Source organism: Nuphar pumila, chromosome 16 (genome assembly GCF_984573655.1).
Source record: "Nuphar pumila chromosome 16, dmNupPumi1.hap1.1, whole genome shotgun sequence".
NCBI classification, from domain to species: domain Eukaryota; kingdom Viridiplantae; phylum Streptophyta; class Magnoliopsida; order Nymphaeales; family Nymphaeaceae; genus Nuphar; species Nuphar pumila.
In genome coordinates, this window is record NC_143264.1 from 1,271,316 (window position 1) to 1,298,078 (window position 26,763).

General features: G+C 37.0%; 1 protein-coding gene across 1 annotated transcript; it reads left to right on the plus strand.

Annotated features, from left to right (window-relative positions):
• The first annotated feature begins 6,501 nt into the window (after positions 1-6,501).
• Positions 6,502-25,778, plus strand: LOC149812613 (uncharacterized). Its single transcript, XM_089992212.1, has 8 exons — positions 6,502-7,406; positions 7,660-8,043; positions 8,169-8,389; positions 8,483-8,677; positions 8,764-8,856; positions 8,951-9,014; positions 22,448-22,491; positions 25,563-25,778. Exons 1-8 carry the CDS (start codon positions 7,115-7,117, stop codon positions 25,632-25,634), a joined length of 1,365 nt encoding a protein of 454 aa, XP_089848338.1. The 5' UTR covers positions 6,502-7,114; the 3' UTR covers positions 25,635-25,778.
• The last annotated feature ends 985 nt before the right edge of the window (positions 25,779-26,763 follow it).

A 26,763-nucleotide genomic window follows, 5' to 3' on the forward strand; every position in this document is an offset into this window, starting at 1 on the left:
TTTTAAAATTTGAAAACTCACCAAAGTAGGTGGAGTTAAAATAGAGGTCCATTGAGAAAATTGAGCAGCCCCCTTAATGTGCTCTCTCTCTCTCTCTCTCTCTCTCTCTCTCTCTCTCTCTCTATCTCTCTCTCTCTCTCTCTCTCCCACCGTGTTCGACCTCCATTGCTGGACCGTGAGGACGTTCCATCTCATGGTGACGTGTCACTCCAACGAAGCGAGGAAAGCGCAGTCGTTGCCATCTCGAAACTCCAAACAGGTAAGGAGTATTATTTTTATATGAGTGCTTGATGCCTTGTAGCACAAATACGCTGCAGTACCATTGATTTAATCTTAGATGGCACCAATTGCACTAGTTGATGGTCGGTCATGAGGTATACTCGGATAGGTTTCGAACCATCAATTCGCCTTAAACCACGATGAATGAAGGTTCAGCCAACAACCTCATCGTGATTGACGCAGGGAGCACGTGCTACTGCTACAAGTGCACGCGATCTGTTGCGAAGCCATAAAAAAAAACTGTGTGACCATGAGATTGTGTTGTACTAATATCAAATATTCTTTTTCAAGCATATGCATCTTTGCTATGTATTCGGAATGTTCGGGTAGTGAATATAAGAAAAATAAGTATATAGGTACCTGTATGACTAAGTTGTAGTTGAAATAACATTCTGAAAGATTATTTTAGACATCATACACATTCATATGAGAAAAATATACATATTGCATAGTTACGTTACAGTGTGAAATAATGCATTGAGATCTTACTGAGGACTTAATACACCTTTATTTAAATTTAGGCATTTGGATATGATTGTTGCATTTTATCTAAAATTTTTGGTGAATGACGCTTTTACATGGTGCATGCACGGATGGGTTGTTTACATTAAGGTTACAAGTTGGAATACTCTATTCAGGTAGCATGGTTAACCTGCTAACTACACATAGACGATTTCTTTTTAAAACTCTATGAAAGACCTAACATGATGGAACCCAAATCGGGAGTGACGGGTTCAGTTTGGACTGAACCTCAACCCGATAGGGGTTATTATTATTGGGTGGTATTTCCTCGATGTTAAGGAAAATAGATATTTTTGTTGTCTATATTTACTCGTGTTGTTAAACAGATCTTTTTATTTACCTACCTCTACATATGCTGTTAAACACGAGGTTACACCCACGTAGGTCGTGGAGCATGAAAATGTATATCAAACTGAGACAATGCTTGCCTTGCATAGACCCATGTTGTTAACCGGGAACCTGCATATTAGGGTAAAATTCAAAATTTTACTTGCATATACGTATGTCGTTACTTTTGTTTTGGTAGATTAAGACTATATTCGTAGCAGAATCCCTGTTTGACGCCCAGTTCATGGGGTGCCATCATGGACAACCATGATGGTCGACATTCCCAATAGGGCTATGGTCACGAGTTTAATAAAAGAAAAAAAATAGAGAGAAATGAATAAACCCAAATTGTTGCAACTCAGCCCACACGGTAAAACATAGAGAGATTCTTCGTTGGTGTTGTTAAACATCACGTGTGCCACTGACACCGTGGGCTCTGCTGGGTCGAAACCATGGTGCGTAAGGTGCGGGCTGGCAGCAGCCTGCTGTCATCATTCATGGTTGGACGTCAGGGTTGACGTGATAAATGGTGTGGAGTTGCTGCAATCAGCAGAACTCCATGACTGGACACACGAGTGGAGCCTACCCTGCTGCTCTAGCATGAGCGGGGTGCATGGTTGTCGGCTTTGAGAACGTTGTCACCGTGCGAGCGTTGTGACCATGTCGCAAACCACTAACTGGAACATGGTTGCATACCAATGAGGGCCTATTGTGGCCAAGTAAGACTACGTGGGGATGCCAAACTGCTTGGGGCAGTGCAGCCCAGCAAAGCTTAACTCCTCTCAGAATGTTTGTTGGAGCCTCACACATGTGAGAGTAATAAACCTGGCAGAGTGGTCAAGCTCCACCCGAACCGGGGGTGACAAGGAGGTCGCTTGTTCTGGATCGTGTACACTCATGGTGGCAACTGTGGGGCCACATCGAGTTAAGAGCCCATTGAACCGTGGAAGTGCCTACGGTTTCACCAAACCATGGTCTGGGCATTTAAAAAAAAAAACATATCCGTTAAGGGGTCGAGCCCATATGCCACGTGGATGGCATCATTCGTGGGTACGAATGCGTACGCCATGGCTCAAAAACAAATATTTAAATGTGGGCTCCGAGTCGAGCCATGTTCTGAGAAATGCTGCTTTGATGGTGCTTACAACACCCTTGACATAAATTGCATACAAAAATGTGTGAACTCTGAGTCGGGTTCAGGATTTTTGTTAAAATCCCATGTGGTGTGATGGCTCACACAAAAAAATAAATGAAAAATAAAAATGTATGCAACATCATAAAGTTGCGAGGCTCTGGCTACACCTGAAAGATGGTGTATGTTACCAGACCCCTCGTGGTGCGATGACTCGCACCTGGTTTTAAAGAAATGTTAAATGTAAACATAAATATAAAAACCTTCGAGATTCTTGGTATACCTGAAAGACGATATATGTTACCAGATTCTCCAGGCTCTGAGTACACCTGAAAGATAGTGTATATTACCGGACCCATGGTCTACCTTGGAGAGGATAGGTGGTACAAGCTTCGTGGACCTTTGTATTTTCGTGAGAGCTAGGCGTCTCACCAGGTCCGTAGTCCACGAAGTTAGGGAGCCAGGACTATCAGTGCATCCTAGGTGGTAAATCCAAGTCTCCTACAGAAGTGTCAAGGGTGCATCCTAATTATTGTTCTAGCCTCTGGAGAGTTCTCTCTCAGACACAGACTGTCCCTTTTGGATATCTGTACGACTAGTCATATGGGTTACTAAATAACAGACCCCCGTATGTCTTAGTTCGATACGATGTTGAATGCCTGTGCGTACCCACATGGTAAGAGTAAGATAAACATAAAAATAATTGAATTGGTTTAGAAGCTTGTTCTTGAGTAAATGTGGAAATTATTGACTTGGAATCCATAGAAATAATGGAAATAAGATCATGTTTGTGGGAATGAGTTTTGCTATAGTATTGGGTTTTGTACTGTATAGTGATGTAGAAAGCATGTTTAAATCAGTAGAATATTCCAAATTACATGATAGCTCAAAACTTAAAATTGTTGCACATATTTGTACACGGGACACTGAGCACTACATATGAATATAATGACAGGAGAGTCTGACCCTTCTGCTTTAAATCTTTTTCAGGTAGCGAGTAAATCAGAGCATTGGGGCGTCATCTGGATGTGGCCAAGGGATCTCATTTATTTTAGTATTTTATGTTGGACTTTGATTAGTTGTTTGGTTCTCATTTATGTGGTGTAATTGACATTTTTATCTATAAATAAAATTATTTAGTAATTCTCTATCTCATCTGTAATTCACCCAACACTTGGTTTCCTCACTTCTGCTATAAAAAAAATTTATCCAAAATTTTACATAAAAATGTTGGGGTGTTACAAATGCTGCCTCTAGTACTCCACTAGACAATGGTTCCAACAGGTACGACAACTATGACACCGAAGAAGCTCCACCACCATCCTCTTCCTCTCTTGTTTTTTCCATTTTATTTTTCTCATACTACACAAACCGGTAAAAAATTTATTTAGAAAAAATATCATGTCAAAACTTTTCATAAGCAAAATTTTATTTTTCGAAGAGATTTTTTCTTGCTTCCAAACATGCCATTAGGGCTTGTTTGAAAGTGAGAAAATGTCGGAAAAGTGAAGGTAGAAAACAAAATATGAATTTTCCAATTGTTCCAAACGAGAAAGGATATTTCTTTGAGAGAGTTTTTCTAAAAAATATATTTTTTATCAGGAACATTCTTCACCTGTGGGTGAACGAACGTTTTCTACCAAGAGAAAGTGTTGATTTAACACACACACACACACTCCCCACAGAGAGCCTCAGTGTCGATGGAGGGGAGAGGTGGAACAAGGTGAAGGGGGAGTTATAGCAAGAGGGAGGAACGAGGGGCAATGAAGGCAATTATAATACTCGATAATTTCTAATCATAAATTCAAGATTTTTAAGTAAGATTATGTAAGTACATATCTGAGATCGACCCAGACCCATCGATTATAGGTTAAATATAGGTTGGAATGAACTAGACTCGATATCCGATCTGAACAAGAAATAGAGCTATAAGATCATTCTGTATAGGATTTTGATCGATCGAAAAATCCATAAAACCCATTTTACGGAAAGTGGGTTAGACACATACGTGAGTTGAATCAAGATTCGATAACCCAAGCCCATAAGGGCAAGTAAGAGAGAACTTAGAGAGTAAGGGGTGAAACAAAAAAATAAAAGAATAAATTAGAGAAGGTGAGGGGCATAGGGGTATTTTCCCATAGAAGGGACTCCGACCCATTAGAAAATTGCGACGTGGTAGTCCCTCCCTCCCTCTCTCTTTCTACCCCCTCTTCTCTTTCTCTCCCCTCTCACCGACCTCCCATCGCTTCTTGATGTCTCCCTCTCTCTTCCTTATTTCCCCCCTTTATCTTTCTCCCTCTCCTATTTCACTCTCTCTCTTCACTATCGTTCTCTCCCACCTCAAGAGTCATTGTCTCCCTCTCTCTCAGTCGTCGACCCTTATCATTGTCAGGCACCACCCGACACTGCAGGCTGCCACCACCATCGGATCTCATCGTCGGATGCCAATGCTGTATTCCCACTACAGCCGGCCACCAAACCCCGTCAGCAACCCGTTGTCGCAATTGCCTCAATATCCATGCATAATGTCCCAAATTTTATGATAGACATCATCGTGTTGGATTGTATTATACCTTTTTGTCCTCTTTTGTGTGTTGTGTACAAACTTTAAAATTTTATCTATGATATAAATGAAATCATTTTGTCATTTAAATTGTTATCGTTTAATTCTAACTATGTGATGCGCCTGAGTTTAGAGATGGTTTCAGATTGGTTCAAAAAAGTCTTCCATTATGTTAAAAAAAAATTATAATCAAGGTGAGGCATTACAACAATGGTGATGGAAGGGCCAAAGGTGAGAACAAAGAGGCAAGGAAGCAAGAGATTGAGGGTTTGCTCAGAGAGGAAGAAAGGTGGGAGATGGCCTTGTTGTGTGAGAAGAGACAAAGCAGACGACAATGTGGTGGGGGAAGGGTAGGCGGAGCAGGCAGAGCTTTGTCACCTCATCGGGGAGTCTCGGGATAAGAGACGATGAATCGAGGAAGGCGTCAACTTCCCTACCTAACAAGGGTGGGGAGGACATACGATCAAGGGAGCACCATCTCCTTTGTTCTTTTTTCTCCCTCTTGATTCTTCTTTTTTGAGGCTTAATTAGGCAAATATGGTACGAGGAAAGACTTTTCTCGCCCAACAACCATGGTGGAGAAGCTTCTCCACCACCACCCCTTCATCTTTCTCATTTTTCTAATATTTTTCATTTTAATTTTCTCATGCTACACAAACAAGCAAAAAAAGTTCATTTAAAAAATTATCATATTAAAATTTCTTATAAGCAAAAAATTCTTTTTCTATGAGATTTTTTCTTGCTTCCAAACTTGCCCACAGGCAAAAGTTTTTTTTCCTAAGAGAGTTTTCTCTTATAGCATATTTGAAAGCAAAAAAGATGCAGGAAAAGTGATGCAAAATAAAAAATTCGTAAAGATTTGCTGACCCTTCCAAATGAGAAAAACTTTTTTTGTTGAGAGAGTTTTTCTAAAGATAGGAATCATTCATCCATGAGAGAGGGGGAGGTACCAAGAAAAAATTTATTTTCACACTACCCACCACCCATCTCACCATATCTCACCGCTAATACCCACATCTCACCATCACCACCACCATCCATCTCACAACTACCCTCCTCCTCTCCTCTCTCATTTTTTCACTCTGTATTCTTATGCTACACAAACAAGAAAAAAACTTTTTTTCAGAAAACTTTTCATATAAAAAACTCCCTTAGGCAAAACTTTTGTTTCTTATGAGAGTTTTTCGGAGTTTTTCTCTCTTCCCAATGTGCCTTTAATGAGCTTGCCCTCTTACGTGATAAAAGGCAGTGGGGCCATCTGAATCCCACTGCCTATCTACAAAGTAGGAATTTCCTTAGGCATCCAAAAAACGTGGTGAGTTTTGTTCGCTGTCGCAATGGTACGCCACTTTGAGTTCGTGTCATTAAGACACGACTCTATGGGCACGAACATTACTTTAATATTTTCAATGTTTTTTAGTTGCATTTCGACAAACATATACCCTAGATAATAAAATAACGAAAAGCAGTCTTATTAATTAAGGGCCATAATTAAAAGATCCTTTGTCCTTGTGCTCTTTCGAATTTGGAACTCGCGTGTCAGTTTTATGTTTAAATAACACTTCACTTAGGGCACGTTTGGAAGAGAGAAAAATTCTCATAGGAAAAGAAAGTTTTGCTTAGTTTTTAATACGAGAAGTTAGAGAAAAACTTTCATAGAAAAAGAAAGTTTTGCCTAGTTTTTGATAGGAGGAGTTCTCAAAAAGAAAGTTTTTTCGAGTGGGAAAATGTGAAAAGATGAGAGAGAAGAGGAAGAGGGTGGTGGGTGGTGATGGTGAGATGGGTGGTGGTGGTGAGATGGGTGTTGCACGGAAACTAGGGTTTTTTGGTGCGTGATAGAAATTAGTTTTTTTTGCCCTCAATCCTCGTTGAAGAGGAATGCCGGTTTAGGTTTTCTTCTGTCTACGAGCAAATCGTTTCTTCTTGTTACTCCTGAGAAAAGGGAGATTTTTTAGGGGTTTTGAATCGAGAAATGGGGGCGATTTCTGTATCGGATTGAAGCCTTTTGCGTACTTAAGCAAAAGACGATTTTTTATGGTTTCTTCCTTCTGAGTCGTGGAAGAATTCGGGTTGGGATATGCTCTTTATGTAATTCTGGGGTTTTGCTCGTTTGCTTGATCAGGAGAGGAGGCAATTTAGGGTTTGTTTCGATCGGAAACGTGGATGGCTGCGGATTATGTGTTCTTGATTCTGTGAATTGGCCATTTTTCGCGTTTTTAATCACAAAGAAGTGGAAACTTAGGGTTTCTCTGTGAGTGATGTAGGAAGATGAGGATTTGATCGGTTCGGAGATGGAGCAGGTAGAGGCAGAAATCAGCAGGGTGCTTCAGGACCACCAGAAGCTGCGTGCGAATGTGCGGAGCGAGGAGGCGAAGATCGATAGCCTGAACATGGAGATCAAGCTATGCGAGGAGCGGGTGAGGGAGTCCGGAGCAGGGGAGTTGGAAAAACAGAGGATGCAGAACCTACTGAGCTATCAATCCACTCTGATCCTCCGTGCGTCGTCGCAGACACAGCTGATTCGGGCTCTTCATGAGGATCTGTTGGTCCTTTTCTTAAGACGCAAGCAGCTTCGTCAATCGGGTACTTGTTTCTGTTAAATTTCGCGCAATGTTATCTAATTTACAATAGGAATCAATTTCCACCATGGAAAGAAGTTTCATTCTGTAAATAACTCTCAATTCAATAATTGAATAGTTGCATAAGAGTTTGTTTTGTTTACTCTGTGTTTTCTCTTTGAGAAATGATCTATGCCACATTGTTGTATGTTCTGCATTTTCGAAGCGAGCAAATTGCTGTGAATTGCTGTTTATTCGGCATGGACTGGCTTGTGCAGGAGTTACAAATTTGGACACAGTTCCTAATGTTTCTCTTAGCTCAGGATTATCTTGTGGCAATGATGATAATCAAGAGTTTCCGAATAATTGTACAATGCCTGCCGCAATGGATGTAATGAGAGTGAATGATGAACAGAATGATAACTTGGAGGAAGTGACAACTGAGCAAGAACAGCTGCCCCTAGGTTTGAAAATGCTTCAAATCAATATGAACGAGGATGCATGCTTGACTCCGGAAGATGGTAGTGAGTATGGCGACTTCCAATATAAAGACAATATCTTAGATAATATTGCCATGAACATTCTCGATCCAAACGCAAATGTTGAGAACATTTTTAAAGAAGCAATAGTGAGTCCTGAATTTGCTGATGCAGAAACTCAAGGTAAATGCAACTGTTGTTGAATATGATAATGCTTTTTCTGGGGTTGTAACAGGTCATTTGGTCACTGATCCAAATTTAAGATCTTTAAACTGGCACCCATTGTCACCTGTTTTGTATTTCCACAGGCACTAGGAATATGACTAAAAAAATAGGTCATGTAAGTTATCGTAACTTGGCGAGACGTTTGACTGTGGTTTTTGATGAAAACGGTAATCCAACTGGCCCTAATGCTGGGGGCTTTAAAAGGTCAATCAACTCATTTGTCTGCCAATTCTTGCCTGTCAATTTTAAGCAAATTGGAGATGTTCCAGTTGAGGATTACAAATCAGTGTTAAGCATGTTAACGGTATGTACCCTGTGTTTTGATTGCATACTTATGATTTTTTTTTTGTCTTTATTTGTTCCATGGTGGGATAATTTGATTTTTTTCTCTTTTCAGGAAAGGTATAATTTTGATCTTAATAAGGGCTACACTAGGAAAAAAATCTCATCTTGCTACAGACAACACAAGTATAAGCTGTTAGTTCAAGTTAAGAAAGACCTTGAGAAGGGCGTAGAACCACAAAAGCCATCTTATGTAAAACAAGAAGACTGGGATTCTTTTGTGGCAAAGACAAGGGATGAAGAATTTGATGTGAGTTGTTCCGTCAGTGTACTATTCCAACTTTTCACTTACCAAAATGCTGTATGGCTGAGACAACTTAAATGTGCCTTATTTAGAGGATAAGCAAGAAAAATAAAGCCAGTAGGAGTCAGCAGAGTGCTCTTAACAGGAAGAGTCTCTCAGGTGCTACAGTTCGTAAGAGGAAGAAGGTGAGAAGATATAAAAACTGGATTGAAACGCTCTTTTATTGAAGTCATTAATTGGAAATCTCCAAGTTGTGTCATTTGTTGGCTGTGATGACAGAAAGTATTGGAACAAGGCATAATGGATGATGCTATCTGGGCAAAGGTGCAGAAACTTAAGCGAGGTGCAGTAATTTTTGCTTGCAGAATCTCAAATTTTGTCTAGTGATTGCATTGATTTTACTATTAAAACATGAATTGGATGTGTTTGTTTTTTCATGATTTAATTGCTCTTTTTGACTGGGTCTGAATCTTTTCATGAATCATGTGTTTAGAGTCTGCTGCATTTGGAAATCTCCTTTTTTCTTTTGGGTGCAAGTTGTGTTCCATTCTACATTTTGTTCTTTATATGTTTATCAATTGCAGTTTTCCTAGGGTATTGTTTTCCTATTTGGTTTAAATGTATTAAATTGATTAGCTTTTTCATTTTATTTCATTTCAGAAAAAAATATCTTGTGTTAATGTCGTTATGGAAGTTATTTGCAAGTCATTGATCAAATCATACGATATATAATCATTACAAAATGTGCCTTCTGACAGCTGCTTGTTTTGAACTAAGTGATTGGGTCCATCAAGCAGGCCCAGGATAACATGGTCGTTGACGAAAGTAGTTAGTAGTAGTTTGATGTTTTGAAGTGATACCATTCAAAAAACAAGCCAAACAAGGACAGGGGATGCTAAACATCGATGGAGAATGGATCCGAGAATGGGGATTTCAAATTGTGAAAAAAAAAAGATTTGAACAATAGTTAGAAATATCAAAAACACAATCAGATAAATTTGGTAATAATGCCCAGAAAAAGTACCTTCTTACTGAAATTATCTTGGTAGTTTTTTTTTGGTTATTTGACCAAGTTTTTGAAGCTGATATCCGTATTATTGACTAGTCAAAGGGACCTCAAAAATAATATGAACCTCAAATTAACATGAGATATCCTACTTGAAAGGTTATATGTTTGTTGTAGGCACCAACTTCTAGAAGCACTTAAGTTTTCAACCAGTGTTGGATATTTCATCATTTTTCCCATACACATAATTATGTATTTTCTTTTCTATTTGTGAATCTCTATATTGTTTTTTTGGGTTTCTGTGCTTGTTTGACATTTGGCTGCAGTTGTTTGTGTTCTATCATTCCTTATTTTTTTTTTGAAGTTGGTAACTGCAGCTATAGAAGTGGTATATTGTCCAATGACATTAGTGATGGGAAATTTCATGTATTATCTAGTTATTGCTGGTTGTAAGGGTGCAAGCAAGTGAAGTCAACCTGAGTTAATCTAACCATTGGGATGCTCAAGTGTGCCTTTCTTGAGTACTGCTCATGCTCAAAGTTGAGTTAATCTTAACCGTTGGGATGCTCAGGCAAGCCTTTTGTTGAGGGATGTTTATGCTCAAGCTTAGGTTGAGGTGATGTCAACAAAAGCTTGATCAAGTGGGTTCAAGCATCAATTTCTTAAGAAGAGTAGAGTCGAGCAGTCAAGCTCACGTTCATCAAAACATGTTTTGTTTGCATGTTCTAGTCTTTTTGCAAAGAAAAACAACATTCCCTCTTTTTTCCTTTTTAACTTAATATCTTCATGGAAGAGGTTAAAAGCTGGGTTCTCACCATCCTTTCCCTCTTTAATCCCCTTTTAAGGGTATAAAGGAATGAGGGATAAATGGATAATCATATCTTTACTCCTTTATGTTGCATGATAAGGGTACAAGCTGTTAAATCTGCCTTGGGTTGGCAAACTTTGTCTTGAAAACCGAGAAGTGGTAGAAGGGAGGAGAGAGGAGAGAGCACATTCTTTTCTTGGAATCGGCAGCCACACAGATTTCCTGTAGCTACACTAAACTTCATTAAGGTGAAATAGGTTTTACAAATCTTTTACAATGACAAGACTATCCTTAGTTAGTAATGTATATTACATTACAATATAACATACACGTGATCTATATGGATCCTCTACTGGATCCATATCCGATTTGTATTCTAATACCCTCCCTCAAGTTGTGCATGGGATTGAACCACGTGCAACTTGTTCTTCAGATATCAAAAGCGGTTACTTGTGAGACCTTTTGTGAACATATCAACATCTTGGTCTTCTGAAGACACATAAACCGGTTCAATCTCTTTGTCTGCTGCTTTTTGTCTGATGAAATGTTGGTCAATCTCAATATGTTTGGTTCGACTGTGATGAACAAGATTGAACGCAATTTGTATAGCACTTCTATTATCACACATGAGGGTTGAACTTGAGATACTCTCTCCCATCTCTGTAAGGAGATGCCTAATCCAGGTTACTTCTTCTGTGGTAGCTGCCATAGATCTATATTCTGCCTCCGTGTTAGATCTTGCCACAACTTTCTGTTTTCCACTACTCCATGAGATGAGATTGTTTCCAATGAAAACACAGTATCCTGAAACATACCTCCTTTCATCTGGGTCCCCTGCCCAATCTGCATCTGTATAGGCCAATATGTCATGTTTCAGTGTTACCCATGAAGATTGAGCATATATGAGTCCATCACCCACCGTGTCTTTTAGATAGCGGAGAATACGTTTGACGACATCCATGAACTGAAATACTTGATTTACAGAATATACAATGTCTGGTCTAGTAAAGATAAGATACTGTACATGCCCACTAAACTGCGATACTTGCTTGCATAAGGATACAACTCACCATCACAAATGATGAGTTTTTGATTGACAACACTGGGTGTAGGCACAGGTTTGCAATTTGTCATTCCTGCTTTGGCCAAAAGATCAAGAGTGTATTTGTGTTGAGTTAATGACATTTTTCCATCCTGTCTGTCCACCTCTACACCAAGAAAATATCTTAGTTCTCCAAGATCTTTCATCTTGAATCGCATACTTAGTAAAACTTTAATTTATTGAATATGCTCTGGAGCATTACCGGTGATCACTATATCATCAACATATATAAGTAAGAAAACCATAGTGGTTCCATCCCTGTATATGAATAAAGAATGATCTAGTTGGGAACGAATAAAACCGTGGTTCTGAATCTCTAAGGAGAAGCTTTCAAATCATGACCTGGAGGCTTGCTTTAAACCATACAATGCTCTGGTTAATTTACATACATATTCTTTTGGGTCTCCCTTTGCATAACCTTGAGGCTGCTCCATGTGGACCTCTTCTTTTAAATTTCCATGAAGAAAAACATTTTTAACATCAAGCTGACTAAGGCTCCACCCATGTTCAATAGCCATGCCAAGGATAATACGAATAGTTTCCATTTTCACCACTGGACTGAAGGTCTCATCATAATCTTGACCATATTCTTGGGTGAAACCTTTGGCAACAAGACGTGCCTTGTATCGTTCAATGCTCCCATCCGGTTTATACTTAATCTTATACACTCATTTCAAGCCAACAACATTTTTATCTGGGGGACGACCAACTATCTCTCATGTTCGACACTCATGAAGTGCCTCTATCTCCTCATTCATCGCCTCAATCCATTTGTTAGATTGAACAACTTGACAAAACCCAAGTGGTTCCTCATGTTTTTCAATCTTGGATAGAAATATTTGAAAATCCATAGAGAAGTGATCATAACTTACCCATTTTTCAATATGATGCCTTATCCTGCTTGATCTTCTTGGTGCCTCTCTGTTACTTGGTAATGCCACCTGTTCTCCAACAGGTGCATCTGTTTGCTCTCTGAGTCTTCTGGTGTAGACATTCCCTTTGTATCTCAGATATTCTGTTTTTGATACCTTATCTGAAGCCGTCTCATCATGTATGCTTTCAGGAGCCAAAGTGGTACGTTCAACAGCATGTGAAATAAGTTCAGCACTGAGCCATGGATCATACCAATTATCAGCTATATCGCCATGTTCACGATCATAGTTGGCTTTATTTTCCAGAAAGCTATTTTCATCAAAAACAACATTTCTAGAAATTTCGATCTTCTTATTGGCAGGGTCATAGCACCTGTACCCCTTGTGTTCATCTGCAGAACCTACAAATTGGCATATAGAGGCTTTGTCTTGAAATTTAGTTCTCATTGGATTTGTCAATATGTACATAACGTGTGCATCAAAAAACTCATAACTCATCATAATCAGGGTGTATACCAAAGGGAACATAATAGAGAGACTGATTTTCAAGGATAGGCATAGGAAGACGATTTATCACATGAGTGGCAGTGTGAAAGGCTTCTGTCCAAAGACTGATGGGCAAGTTACAACCATGCATCATACTCATTGCACTTTCCATAATATGTCTGTGTTTACGTTCAACAATTCCATTTTGTTGTGGAGTATACGGGCAAGAAACTCTATGATGTATCCCATTATCTTAGAGGAAATCTAAAAATTCTTTGGAAGAATACTCACCACCTCCATCACATTGGAGAATTTGAATATTTTGGGAGAATTGATTTTTAATATAGGCATGAAAGTGACGAAAAATAAGAAAGACCTCTGATTTGTGTTTCATGAAGAATATCCAGGTAAAACGAGAGAAACTGTCAATAAAAGATACATAATATTTACTTTCAGAAGAGAAAGGATTGGGAGCTGGACCCCAAACATTAGAACATATTATCTCAAAAGGAATAAAAACTCTTTTATTTATTTGATGAAAATGAAGTACATGACTCTTGCAAACTTGACAACTGAGACACATTTTATCCTTCAATGAAGGTGAAACAGACTCTGAAAGAAAACCATTGGACACTAACTTTTCAATAATGACTTGACTACAATGACCAAGACGAGAATGCCAGAGATCTGGCTTATTACATTTGGATATACTTAGGACATTTTTAAAGACATGATCAGACTTGGGCTTCAAGACACTGGAGGCTGGATCTTCATTGAAGACATACATGTTTCCACGTCGCTCTCCTTTAACAAACATTTCCTTCGTTTGAAGATTCTTGACAAAGACAGAAATAAGAGTAAATTCCACAGATGAATTGGTAGAGTCAACAAGTTTAGATACAGAGACAATATTTTTCTTTATATTTGGTGCATGAACAACATCAGATAAAGAAATAGATGATTCAGACAAAGGAATAATGATGTTGCCTATGTTTGAAATAGGGTGGTGAGTCCCATCTTCAGTTGCAATATTAGATTTACCAAAATAGGGAACCAAAATAGAGAATTTACCTGCATTGCCAGTGACATGAGCCGCTGCCCCAGAGTCAACATACCATATTTCATCATCATTCTGTTTCATGTTCAAGTTGGCTATCGCAGATAAGAGAAGATCCTTAGCATCATCACTCACCCGAAATATACCTACAATTCTTGATGTAGCAACATTTCTATTGTTTTGAGCTCTATTTCGATTTTGTGGATTGAACCAACAGTTGGCTTTGATGTGACCTCGTTTATTACACTAATAGCATGTGGGAACATTCCTTGAAAAACTGACTGTGGAATTTGGTGTAGGTAGTAACCCACGTCCACCCTGGATGGGAGTTTCCCTGCCTCTGCCATGTCCTCCTCGTGCACGATCAACTATCATCCCTGTGGCAAGAACCTCATGCGTAGATGATTGTCCAGCTGAAGCATCAGACATGCTCTTCAGAGTCATCTCGTACTGAAAGAGTGTGGCACGTAATTCCTCAAAACTGAGTAACATAGGCAAGCACAATAAAGAGGTCACAAGAACATGATATTCTGATCCTAGGGCATTCAGTGTCTACTGCACCTTTTCTTTATCTGACACTGGATATCCAACCATGACTAATTGATCTGTGATACTTTTGACTTGATTTAAGAATTCAATGATGCTCATTGCCCCATTTTTTAACATCTGAAATTCGCGTTTGAGAAACAACACTTTAGCCTCTGATATCTGAGAATATGTCTGAGCTAAAACCTCCCACAAAACTTTGGATGTGCAATCATCAGGAATGAAAATCAATACTTATGATAATGTGGAAGTGATGTATACGACAAGAGCCTGATCGCGCTTCATCCAAGAAACAAATGCAGGATTGCGAATAATATTCGTCAATCCTCCATCCTCTTTGGCTTCGGTTGTGATAAATTCTGGAGGCATTGGAGTGGAGCCATCCAAGTGGCCTGAAAGGTCTTGACTTCGAATAAAAGGAGCAATTTGCCTTTTCCAAGTCAGATAGTTGTTGGTAGTTAACTTTTCCGAAACTAGCTGTCCTAGGAAGTTGGAAGAAAGACCCGAATTGCCTGAAGTATCCATTGGTAGCTTGTTGACAACGAAAAGACACTAGTGGCTGAAACTGAGATGAAAAACTGACAAAAGAGTGTAAGATAAAAGGTTAAAATAAATGAGAATAGAGCAGACGTGACAAGGCAGTTTTCAGACCAGCAGTAACATGATGTTCAAAACCGATAGAGAAGAAAATCAGAAAACAACAGCAACGTGAGAAAAAAAAACAATTTGCGTGATATGAGAATGAAACTGCAAATCAATTTACGTGATATGAGAATCAAACTGGAAGGGAACTCGGCTCTAAGAAGGAACAGTAACAGATCTTAAACTGCTTCAGATCTGCGACAGAGAAACTCTGCAGATGAAAATAGAGAAAACAAAACTCGGCTTTATAAGAATGAAAAGAAACTCAGCTTAAGGAGAGACGATTGTTAAAATGTATCATTCAATCTTTGTAGTCTTATATATATTATATATATATATATATATATATATATATATATATATATATATATATATATAAAGGATGATACATATACATATATAGTATATATGCATATGTATCTTCCTAATTATATATATAAAATATATATTTCTCTATTATTAGGCATAAGGGTAGTTTAGTCATTTCTCCTTTTTACGCATATTCCATTTGGAATATGTTTGTAATTTTAATTTTATTTTTCTTTTTTTTATTTTATTCATTCTTGTGGTTTGCGCCACCTAGGGAGGCTCCCCAAAGAGTCATTGGGGAGCCCCCAACGGTCACATTTTGTGACCGTTGGGGGCTCCCAACGACTCCTTTGGGAGCCCCTTATGTGGCTCCTCTCTTGTTATAAATAGGGGTCTCCCCCTTGTAATTTATTCACTCCTTTGGAGGAGCTTTTGCTCCATGTAATGGGTGTTACCCCGTTCCTCTTTTCAATAATATCAACTTATGCCTTATAGGCATTTTGCCCCTTTGTATTGGTTCATTATTGAACCTAATATATTCAAAGCCGTTTCCTTACATGGTATCAGAGCAAGGTTGGGATCGAGTTGCTCTTTGTTGCATTGGGAAGCATGCTATTCAAGAAATTTTAAAGAAGAATGGTGAAGTTCTCGTTTCTCTCTTTTGCTTCTTAAAATTATTTGGTATGCATTATATTTCTTTAAGTATTATGCATTATGAAGAATTAGATATGTTTTTGCATATGTGTTTCTCTCTTTTGCTTCTTAAAATATTTGGTATGCATTATACTTCTTTAAATATTGAGCATTATAAAGAATTAGATATATTTTTGCATATGTGTTCTTCATGTCATTATGAGTTTGGATTCTTAACAATTCCATCGAACCTTTTATATTATTCTCTTTCGTATGTCTTTTCTTGAAAAATAAGTTTTTTAAAGAAAGTTATGTTAAAAGTAAAATGTTTGTGAGAGATGTAGCATTGCTCACATACTCTCATAATAATTATTTCATATTAAAGGTATGTGTTTACCCTCTAAAATGTCCTATATGAGGTTTTTTCATAATAACATGTGTCTTTGAAAAATGATGTTTTATTTTCCTACCTAATGAGTTCTTTTTCATACGAGCAATGTTTAATTAAGAAGACATTTTTATAATATCGGTTGAATTATGTTTTAAAAATGATCTCATAAAATATGGTTATTCTCTTTTCATTCTTCAATTCAATTTCAAGAATATGTTTTATTATAAGATTTATGGTCTTCATTAATGTTGCATACTTATTACATATGTTTTAAATATTTCATGTTGTGTTTATTTAAAACATATTCATGCCATTGGTTATAATCTATTAAGTCATATAATATTATGAATTTTTGTTTATAGATTTATGCCATAACGCAATCCTAGTATTCTCTTTGGGATTTTCTCCACTTTAATAGTTTTCCCTCTTCCTTTCGTATGTACCCTTATTTGAGAATTTTGTTTGTTGGATCTCTCTTTGAAAGGCCTTTTGATCCTTGTGAATCTTCTTATGAGTATATACTCTTTGAGAAGATTTCATGATTGTTATAAGCTTCTTTTTAATATTGTTTTTTTATGAGTTTTTTAATATTACCATCTTTGTGAAAGCTTGAGTGTCTCAAGCATTTGCTCATTTTATAAAATACATACATTATTGCATGTTTGCTATTATTATGCTTTTTGCGTATTTTGTTCAAGTGTTGTGAGAGTGTCTTCATACACTTCTTTTATAAAGTATTCATGCTTGTATGCGTATTGTCTATTCATAGACATTTTCACATGGTACTCTCTTTTCAATAAAGAGATGATATATATTGCCTTCCTTAGGGCTTGTTTTGTCTCTTAGTGAACTTGTGAGATTGTTTCTTTTATCATTATAAGTGCTTCCGCAATATCTTGTTACATGTCCTAAATTTGCTCATTTAAGATTATTGCCATTCTACATCTTGGTATGCATATAATTGCAATTTATAAAAGCTTGATTTGGTATGCATATAATTGCAATTTATAAAAGCTTGATTTGATTCTTGGATTATTCCAAATCCGTCCTCACACATGACATTGCTTAAATATTTCATGTTGTGTTTATTAAGTCTTTTGATAATGATCATGATTCAGTGGCGGAGCCAGGACTAGGCAGTCGCCCACCCCAGAATTTGAAACTGAAAAAAAAAATACTATGCCTCCAGCGATATTTCGTAAAGAAAGAAAGAATCTGATTTTAACTCTTGTATGCTAATGCCTACCGCTATGTGTGTTTTAATTTGTCTGGTGTGTGACAAACAGAAAATAAGTGTATGTTTACTTTTAATCCAGCAATCTGTTCTAAATATTATCGTCCGTGGTGTGTTGTCATTTAGATGCAGTTTGTTTTAGGTGGCAATCACTCGCCCAGGACAGCAATCAGCAAGTGGTGCTGACACGTTTATGTCTTCCCGTGGCAGCGGTATCACATACACCCTAAGCTTCCACCTAATCTGGACCCGCGTCTGTCACTCCCCGAGTTCGAATCTGCATTCAACCGGGTTCTGGATTGTGCGTTTTAGAAGCTGCTTTCGGAAAGCAGCGTAATGTTCTGGTTTCTTGCTGTTTATTTGAGCTGAATGTATGCAAGACTGATCTCAAATGATTTGAGTATATTGTGATAAATATTGCTGATTTTTTTTACATTGATAACCAATAGATTTCAATATAATTCAAAGGCTTATTTAAGTTTTATCTCTTCGACTGTGCCTCCAACGAAATATTTTTGGCTCCGCCATTGATCTAAATAAATGGATCGTCCTTCAAGACCGTAGCATTGTCCCCAAGACCCGAGATCTGCCCACCCAATGAAAAACTCCTGGCTCCGCCACTGTCATGATTGAACATAATTTCGTATTTATGCAAAATTATTATAAGGCATATTGTTATGATTAATTATGTTGGACCTTTGAATCGACTCTCTTTGTAAAATCACATATTTGGAAAATGATTTCCCTAAGTGCCCATTGCCTTTTTATGACATTTAATTTTATCCATCACAAGTTATATGGTGCATTAATCCTTTTTGTATGACCTTATTGTTATATTAGAGATGATTGTTGAGGTGAGTTAAGGGCACCTTGTGTTATGTCATTTTAGATTGTCCAATTACCATATTAAAGATGGTTGTTGAGGTGAGTTATGGGTACCTTGGGACTCTAGAATGATTTGTTATATGATCTCTAATTATGAGTGTGTCACTCGTTTTCTTTTGGCCATTGATCTTATGGATGCTCTTATTTATATGTAAATGTGATGGATATATGGTGTCTTGGAACCTTAAATGTTTTAAGGTATATTTAATTCAAGAGTGTTGGAGATTATTGCCCAACCTTTTATTGATTATGAATCTTATGAGTGCATTTTGCACATTTGTGATTTCGTGTTTTGTGCACAAGTGTTCCAAGTGTTCTTGGTGTGTGTATGTTCTTACATTTATATCGTTCCATCGATTATAATATCTTGTTAAAAGATACTTTTACATGCTTTTGTGCACAAGTGTTCCAAGTGTTCTTGTTGTGCGTATGTGCACATATTTATTTTCAAAATATTGTCCAAGGTTTTATTTATATGTTTGTCATTACAAGTTTTATTGCCTCAAAAGTCTTCTCCTCTTATAACTCTTGTCTAAGTGTCATCATATGTAGACAAGACATATTATTACACCATTGTGTGTTTGTAGCCCTTTGTTGGCTTTGCTCTCTTGGTCTAGTAGCTAAACACACTTGTCTTGAGTGTTATTATATGTAGACAAGGCACGTTGATTCACACCATGGTGTGTGATTGTAGTCCATGTTGGCATTTGTGTCCTTGTTCTAGTCGCTGAGATGTATGCCCATGGTTGGCTTCTTTCACTCATTTCAAGTGTCATTTTATGTAGACAAGAGATGTATTGTGTTTTAGCCCATGGTTGGCTTGATACTCTTGTTCTAGTAGCTGAACATATTTGGTCTTCAGTGTATTTTTACGTAGACAAGAGATGTTTTTGGTCCATGTTGGCGTGTATTCTCTTGGTCTTATCGTTGATGCACTCATTTCAAGTATTTTTACATGTAGACAAGAGGTTCTTTTACACACCGTTGTGTGTGTCCTTGGCCTTTAATGGCATTATATTTATGTTCTTGATCTAGTAGCTTACACACTTGATTTGTGGGTTTTGGATGAATTATTGTTGAAATTTGTGAAATTTCATTCATATTTTGTCTTTTTAAGATACAAGTGAATCATATCATTAATATGCATATTTTAAAATCAAATTGATTTTTTGGTCACCTTTTATATTTGATATGCAAAATGAGTTTTTGTAATTGCAATCATTTGAGTGAGATATTCCTAAATGTGTAAGGTTCTCTACTCAAATAACTCTCATTATTTTGCCTTTTAAGTGGACTTAAAATCTTTTTGAACTCTTGTGTTTTATACACTCTTTTGAGCATTTCCCTCTTCAAATCGCTTTCAAAGGACTTGCTAAAAAAATAAATAAAAACACTTGTCTTTCTATCTTATCGGTTCATATTACTTAACTAAAGTATGATTGGAGCATGATCATTAATGACTCTTTTAGGTGTTGATTCATTTCATGATATTTTATGCATATGCTCATTATGGCCTTTTGGCCCTCATTCAATAAATTATGTGCAACTTATGCCTCTTCGTAGGCTTCTTGTGGTGTCCATTATGTTATTCCTCGTTTTGAGGCTGTGTTTGTCCAATGTTGGACTTTATGAATGCATTATGCATTCTTGTAATTTGTTTCCGCTCACTCTTCAATATGGTATATGATTATGAAAAATTGGTTTTCTAAAATCATTTTGCATACATAAGTAATTATCTTGTTTCATCAAATCCTGTGATGAATTATGCATAGAATATCTTTTTGCACCATTACTTTTGGATGAATTATATGATATGATTTCTTTGATTAATTCATCTTATTTGGAATATTTCACTTGATTAAAGTGCAAAAATATCTTTTACTTAGACCTCTTCTTGATTTGTTCCACAGGATCTTGAAGATGAGAGGAAAAGAAGTACCTTGGATAGATCATGAAAGATGCTCATCGTTAAAGACTTTGGAGGAAGACATTTGCAAATTTCAATGACATTCGGACTGAAGGCTCTTGAAGCCTTGAGATTCTTCCTCTTGCATTCTTCAATCTTTTCGTTCCCCCACGCAAAGTTTGAGGGAGGGTGTTAAAATGTATCATTCAATCTTTGTAATCTTATATATATTTTATATATATAAAGGATGATACATATACATATATGGTATATATGCATATGTATCTTCCTAATTATATATATAATATATATATATTTCTCTATTATTAGGCATAAGGGTAGTTTAGTCATTTTCCCTTTTTACGCATATTCCATTTGGAATATGTTTGTAATTTTATTTTTATTTTTATTTTTTTATTTTATTCATTCTTGTGGTTTGCGCCACCTAGGGAGGCTCCCCAAAGAGTCGTTGGGGAGCCCTTGTGACCGTTGGGGGCTCCCAACGACTCCTTTGGGAGCCCCCTATGTGGCTCCTCTCTTGTTATAAATAGGGGTCTCCCCCTTGTAATTTATTCACTCTTTTGGAGGAGCTTTTGCTCCATGTAATGGGTGTTACACCCTTCCTCTTTTCAATAATATCAACTTATGCCTTATAGGCATTTTGCCCCTTTGTGGGTTTATGTGTTAGCACATTATGTGCTTGTGTTTTCCCCTTTAGTGGGTATATTCGCACTTCATGTGCATGTGTATTGGTTCATTATTGAACCTAATATATTCAAAGCCGTTTCCTTACAACGATAACAGATCTATGTTTCAAATCTGCGATAGAGAAACTCAACGAAAGAAAATAGAAGAAACAAAGGATGATGTCGTTGAAATGAAAGAAATATTTCAGCAGAAGGGAGAAAGAAGCAAAAGAAGAAGACAGACGAAAGAAATGTGACCTGTCGACCTTTCACGCTGATGGAGCACGGGCTTGACAACTTTTCTTCACGCCCAGAACCTGCACCACTTTGATACCATGTTAAAACTGCCTTGGGTTGGCAGACTTTGTCATGAAAACCGAGAAGTGGTAGAAGGGAGGAGAGAGGAGAGAGCACGTTCTTTTCTTGGAATCGGCAGCCACACAGATTTCCTGTAGTTGCACTAAACTTCATTAAGGTGAAATAGGTTTTACAAATCTTTTACAATGACAAGACTACCCTTAGTTAGTAATGTATATTACATTACAATATAACATACACATGATATATATGGATCCTCTACTGGATCCATGTCCGATCTGTATAAAGTGAAGTCAACCTGAGTTAATCTAACCATTGGGATGCTCAAGTGTGTCTTTCTTGAGTACTGCTCATGCTCAAAGTTGAGTTAATCTTAACCGTTGGGATGCTCAGGCAAGCCTTTTGTTGAGGGATGTTTATGCTCAAGCTTAGGTTGAGGTGATGTCAACAAAAGCTTGATCAAGTGGGTTCAAGCATCAATTTCTTAAGAATTCAAGCATCAATTTCTTAAGAGTAGAGTCGAGCAGTCAAGCTCACGTTCATCAAAAAATGTTTTGTTTGCATGTTCTAGTCTTTTTGCAAAGAAAAACAGCATTCCCTCTTTTTTCCTTTTTAACTTAATATCTTCATGGAAGAGGTTAAAAGCTGGGTTCTCACCATCCTTTCCCTCTTTAATCCCCTTTTAAGGGTATAAAGGAATGAGGGATAAATGGATAATCATATCTTTACTCCTTTATGTTGCATGATAACTTTTAGCTGCTGCATGCTTCCAAATTTTGTTTATATAATTTTTCTTTTTTTCTTATGCTCTTGTGAGGAGTTGGCTAGGCTAATTACAACCTCATGTATTTGTTTCAGTTCACTAAAGTTATTCCATGCATCTATTTAATTTTAGGTCGACCAAAGAAATTACTGGCTGCTGTGGATGAAAGTCATGAGGTATAGTTTTCTCTGCACTTGTTTTTTTTTTTCATTTTGTACATAGTAGAATCCTTGTTGTTTTGCTAATCAATCCAGTTTCATTTTGATATGTTTGCTTTTAAAAAATATATGTTTCTTGACACTGTTATGGTGCCTTTCTGTCATTAATCTCTTTATATGATATGTGCCACTCATTTTCTCGTGTCTGAAATTTGTTGAACATATTTTAGTTTTGTACAGAAAAACCTTATGTTCAGTTTTCCATTTTTTTTTCAGGTTGATGAAAGTATGGGTCTTCTTGCTACAACGATGTTTGTTGTTTAACTGGATTAATTGATTAATCATAGTTGTTTCCAATGATCTTAATCATTTGGACAACTCTGTGGTTCCTTCTATTACTGTTTAATCTCAGGTCTATTTGGAGTTTTTTACTGCTGACGGATAAGCTTATCTGTTTGGTACTACTGTTTGCTTTTAATAGAAGCAGAGTTTATCATCTTAATCATTTGAACAACCCACTGCGATTTCTTCTATTATAGTTCAATCTCAGATTCTCAGGTCTATTTTAAGCTTTTACTGCTGACGGATAGGCTTATCTGTTTGGTACAATTGATTGCTTTTAATAGAAGGCAGAGTTAATTATTTAGATGATCAATGAATACCAGATCCCACCATTTTTTTGTTGTTTTAGATGTACGAGCAGACATTCGATTCAATTTTGTTAGCTGCATTCATCTTCTATTCCTGTTGGTTGGGCCCTTTGCATTCATGTCATGAGGAAATGCTATATATCATCGCATATCTAGGTGACATAACACAACACTTAGACATGCCATGTGACACACTATGACCTGCTTAAACATTATCCCACGTCTGTATCTCTGTGCATGTGACATAGCTTTACAATATCTTCTATAAACCTGGCAATGTTAGGCTTTATGTTTTTTTATCTTCTAAGCTTATAGTTTTTTCATTTTAGGTATCTTCTGTTGTGAAACAAAGACAATGAATGAGTTCAACTAAGCGACTCTTTTCTTGTATGTGTTGTTCTATACAACAACAACAACAACAACAACTACGCCTTCATCCCAAAACAATTGGGGTCGGCGATATGAACCAAAAAAAAAAATCATTCTGGGTCTTCCACATGAATCCTTCTCCTCCAATCATTTATATCCAATGCCATGTCTTCGGTGAGGTTCAAAGCATTCATATCATTTCCTATCATCTCCATCCAAGTCTTCTTAGGCCTACCCCGACCTCTTTTAACTAATATATATTTTCCATTTCTCCATCCTTCTAACTGGAGCATCATTAGGCCTTCGCCGAATATGTCCAAACCACCATAAACGATTCTCTCTCATCTTATTTTCAATGGATGCAACGCCTACCTTCTTACGTATCTCCTCGTTTCGAATCTTATCTTTTATTGTATTTCCACACATCCATCTAAGCATACACATCTCAGCTACACTCATTTTTTGAATATGATGTCTCTTGGCAGGCCAACATTCCGTACCATATAGTAAAGCGAGCCTAATTGTCGTCCTATAAAACTTTTCCTTCAACCGCAATGGCATTCTACGATCGCACAACACTCCAGTTGCACTTTTCCATTTCATCCACCCAACCTTTATCCTATGATTTATATCTCCATCAATTTCTCCATACTTTTGAATGATAGATCCCAAATATTTGAAACAGTCATCCATCGATATTTCTTGTTCACCAAGCTTCGCTACACTCCCATCACTACTTTGTTGCTTACTAAACCGACATTCCATATATTCTGTCTTACTCAACTTAAAACCTCTTGCTTCCAATGTCTGTCTCCATAATTCTAACTTAGCATTAACACCAGCTCTAGACTCATCAATCAAAACAATATCATCATCAAACAACATACACCATGACACATTTGTGTTGTTCTATCTTCTTTATATTTGTTTTGGTACCTAATCAATGATTATCTCTTTATGTGCATCATGGCCACCACATGTTTTTTCCAATTTTTTGTGCTTTTAAAAGTTTTCTATTTAAGATAAAAAAGATGGAAAAATATCACAACAAATTGAAAATATTGTAAAAAACATGTTTTCATTATTATCTTGATATTATCACTTTTTAAATGTATTTTATAACATTTACAGTATTTTGTTATTGTTATTTGAAATGTCAAGAGTTCAAAATAAAATGAGTCTTTGCTTTTGTTATTGATATTATTGTGAGAATAATTTTGTTAAGAATGATGGACATACGTGAAAACAAGTAAGAAATAAGAATAGAGTCAATGCTACCAGCTTTCTTTTGCAAACAGCTGTGATGGCATATCTCTCACGTGTCCCTAACCCCTCAACTGAACAGCTGGAATATCTCAGACAATGGAGGTTTGAATAGCTTCTATGTTTGAAGAGGATCAATGCTGCTTCAGATAGGCGATGTGGTGGTGATATGCCGCAAGCACTAATGGTGGAGTAAGAATTAGATTTGCTGAACCATTCAAGTGGTTTAGACATTGCAGATCAAGGGAATGATACTATTCATATTTATGTCATGAGCTGCCTACCTTCTAGAGCTTTCTCTTCTGGCTCTTCATACGCTACTCATTAGGTATATGGTATACGCATTGTATTATCCCTTATTTGCATACTGCTTCTTCGTGAACTCAGCTGCTCTGTCTCATAAACGGCCTCCTATCTCTGTGGAAGCTTGAACTCAGATGTGAGGAGCACTTTCTCTGCTTCCCTTCCTTTTCATTCCCTTGGGGTTTAAGGGGGAGCTTTTCCATGACTAATCGTTCATTATCATCACCGAACCACTCCCTTGTATGTAAATATTTGGATCTCAGGTTTCAGAAGACATGCATATTTTAAAGATTAACAATTGATTGAACTATCACATATTGCATGAAAACAGTTGTAAGCTCTTCTGAGAAACCTAGTTAACTATATTTAATGGGTGTCTTGATGTATGTGTTATGTCTACTCACATTCTTGCTTTGTATTGGAGTTTGCTGGTATTTTTTATCTTGATGGTTGAGTTTTGTGTAAATGTTTGTCTTTATTGAAATCTTTGATTTTGTAACTCAGGGCTTGGAGTCAAAGCATCCTTCGAAGATGTATTCATGTCGTGATGCCATTAATCAATATGAATATTGGTAAGAATTTGCATAGTGGCTTACTATCATCAGTTTGATTTTGTTATATTTTCAATTGCTTTAATTTATCTTGGTAAGTTTTTCTGTCAAATTGACATTCCATCTTAAACACTTGGTCTTCACTTCTATCAAATACATTTGCCTCCAATCTTTTTCTTATAAGTATGTGTTTGAATGAGAAAAATGCACCGTGCACTAATTAACCATCTGGGATCTACTAACTGGATTTTCTTTAGTTGTTATATTCTTGTGCCTGTTGTATTACCATAACATGTTCTAAAGTCATTCTGTTGAATTTAAAGTGCAATTTATCCACTAGTACTGATAACAATGTGAACTATTTACTAGTGGGTAATGCACTTGATGAATTGTTGTAAAAGAAAGAACGCTACATCTGCAAAGGTAGCTGATATTTTTATCTCCTGTAAATGGTCTTTATGAAATTTGAGAAGACATTTAAATGCTCCGTGCATATGTTATTAACTGCAAGTCTTGAATTTCTTTGTGGCCGGGCTGTGGATGGAGCATGGGATAGAGAAAGAAAGGGAGAATGGAGGGAGTGAGGAAGGGGGGAGGGTAGTAGCGTCGGGTGAGGGAAAGAGAGGAACAAGGGGGCCGACAAACCCTGTTTTGGGGTGAAAAAGGGCCCCTGTAGTTTTTGGAAAACTAGGTTTTAACCCAGTTTTGCAAAAACCGAGTTTCAGTACAACTAGATTTGGGTGGCATCCAAACGTGCTACCAATCCCAGTTTTACGTTTAAACTGGGTTTAACACGCAAAACCTGCTTTTTAACCAAGCTTTGGGTGTCATCCAAACCATAGTTACCTAAAAACGAAAAGTGATGCTTTGAACGGGCGGAAGCGAGTGCTGAAAAGTAGCATGAAGCGAGAAGTAGAATGCAGTTATTAAGCTGTTATGCAAAAGCATGAAAAAATAAAAAAGAACACAGAGAAAGCAAATATGAAGTGCTGGTGAAAGCAAATAAGAATTAATTTGAGCACAAATATAAAGCTATATAAAATCAACATGCAAGCTTGTTATAAAAAATGTATTTTTTTTAATGTGAAAAACACTGAAATTTAAGGGGAGTGAGTGGGAAGTGACAAGAGGCGACGAGGAAGCTTTAAGAAATA

Excerpts from the sequence above, each read along its gene's own strand:
- LOC149812613 (XM_089992212.1), top strand. The coding sequence starts at position 7,115 with ATGGAGCAGGTAGAGGCAGAAATCAGCAGGGTGCTTCAGGACCACCAG. Across the intron at positions 8,678-8,763 it reads CAAGGGATGAAGAATTTGAT|AGGATAAGCAAGAAAAATAA; the intron begins GTGAGTTGTTCC and ends TGCCTTATTTAG. Across the intron at positions 8,857-8,950 it reads CAGTTCGTAAGAGGAAGAAG|AAAGTATTGGAACAAGGCAT; the intron begins GTGAGAAGATAT and ends CTGTGATGACAG.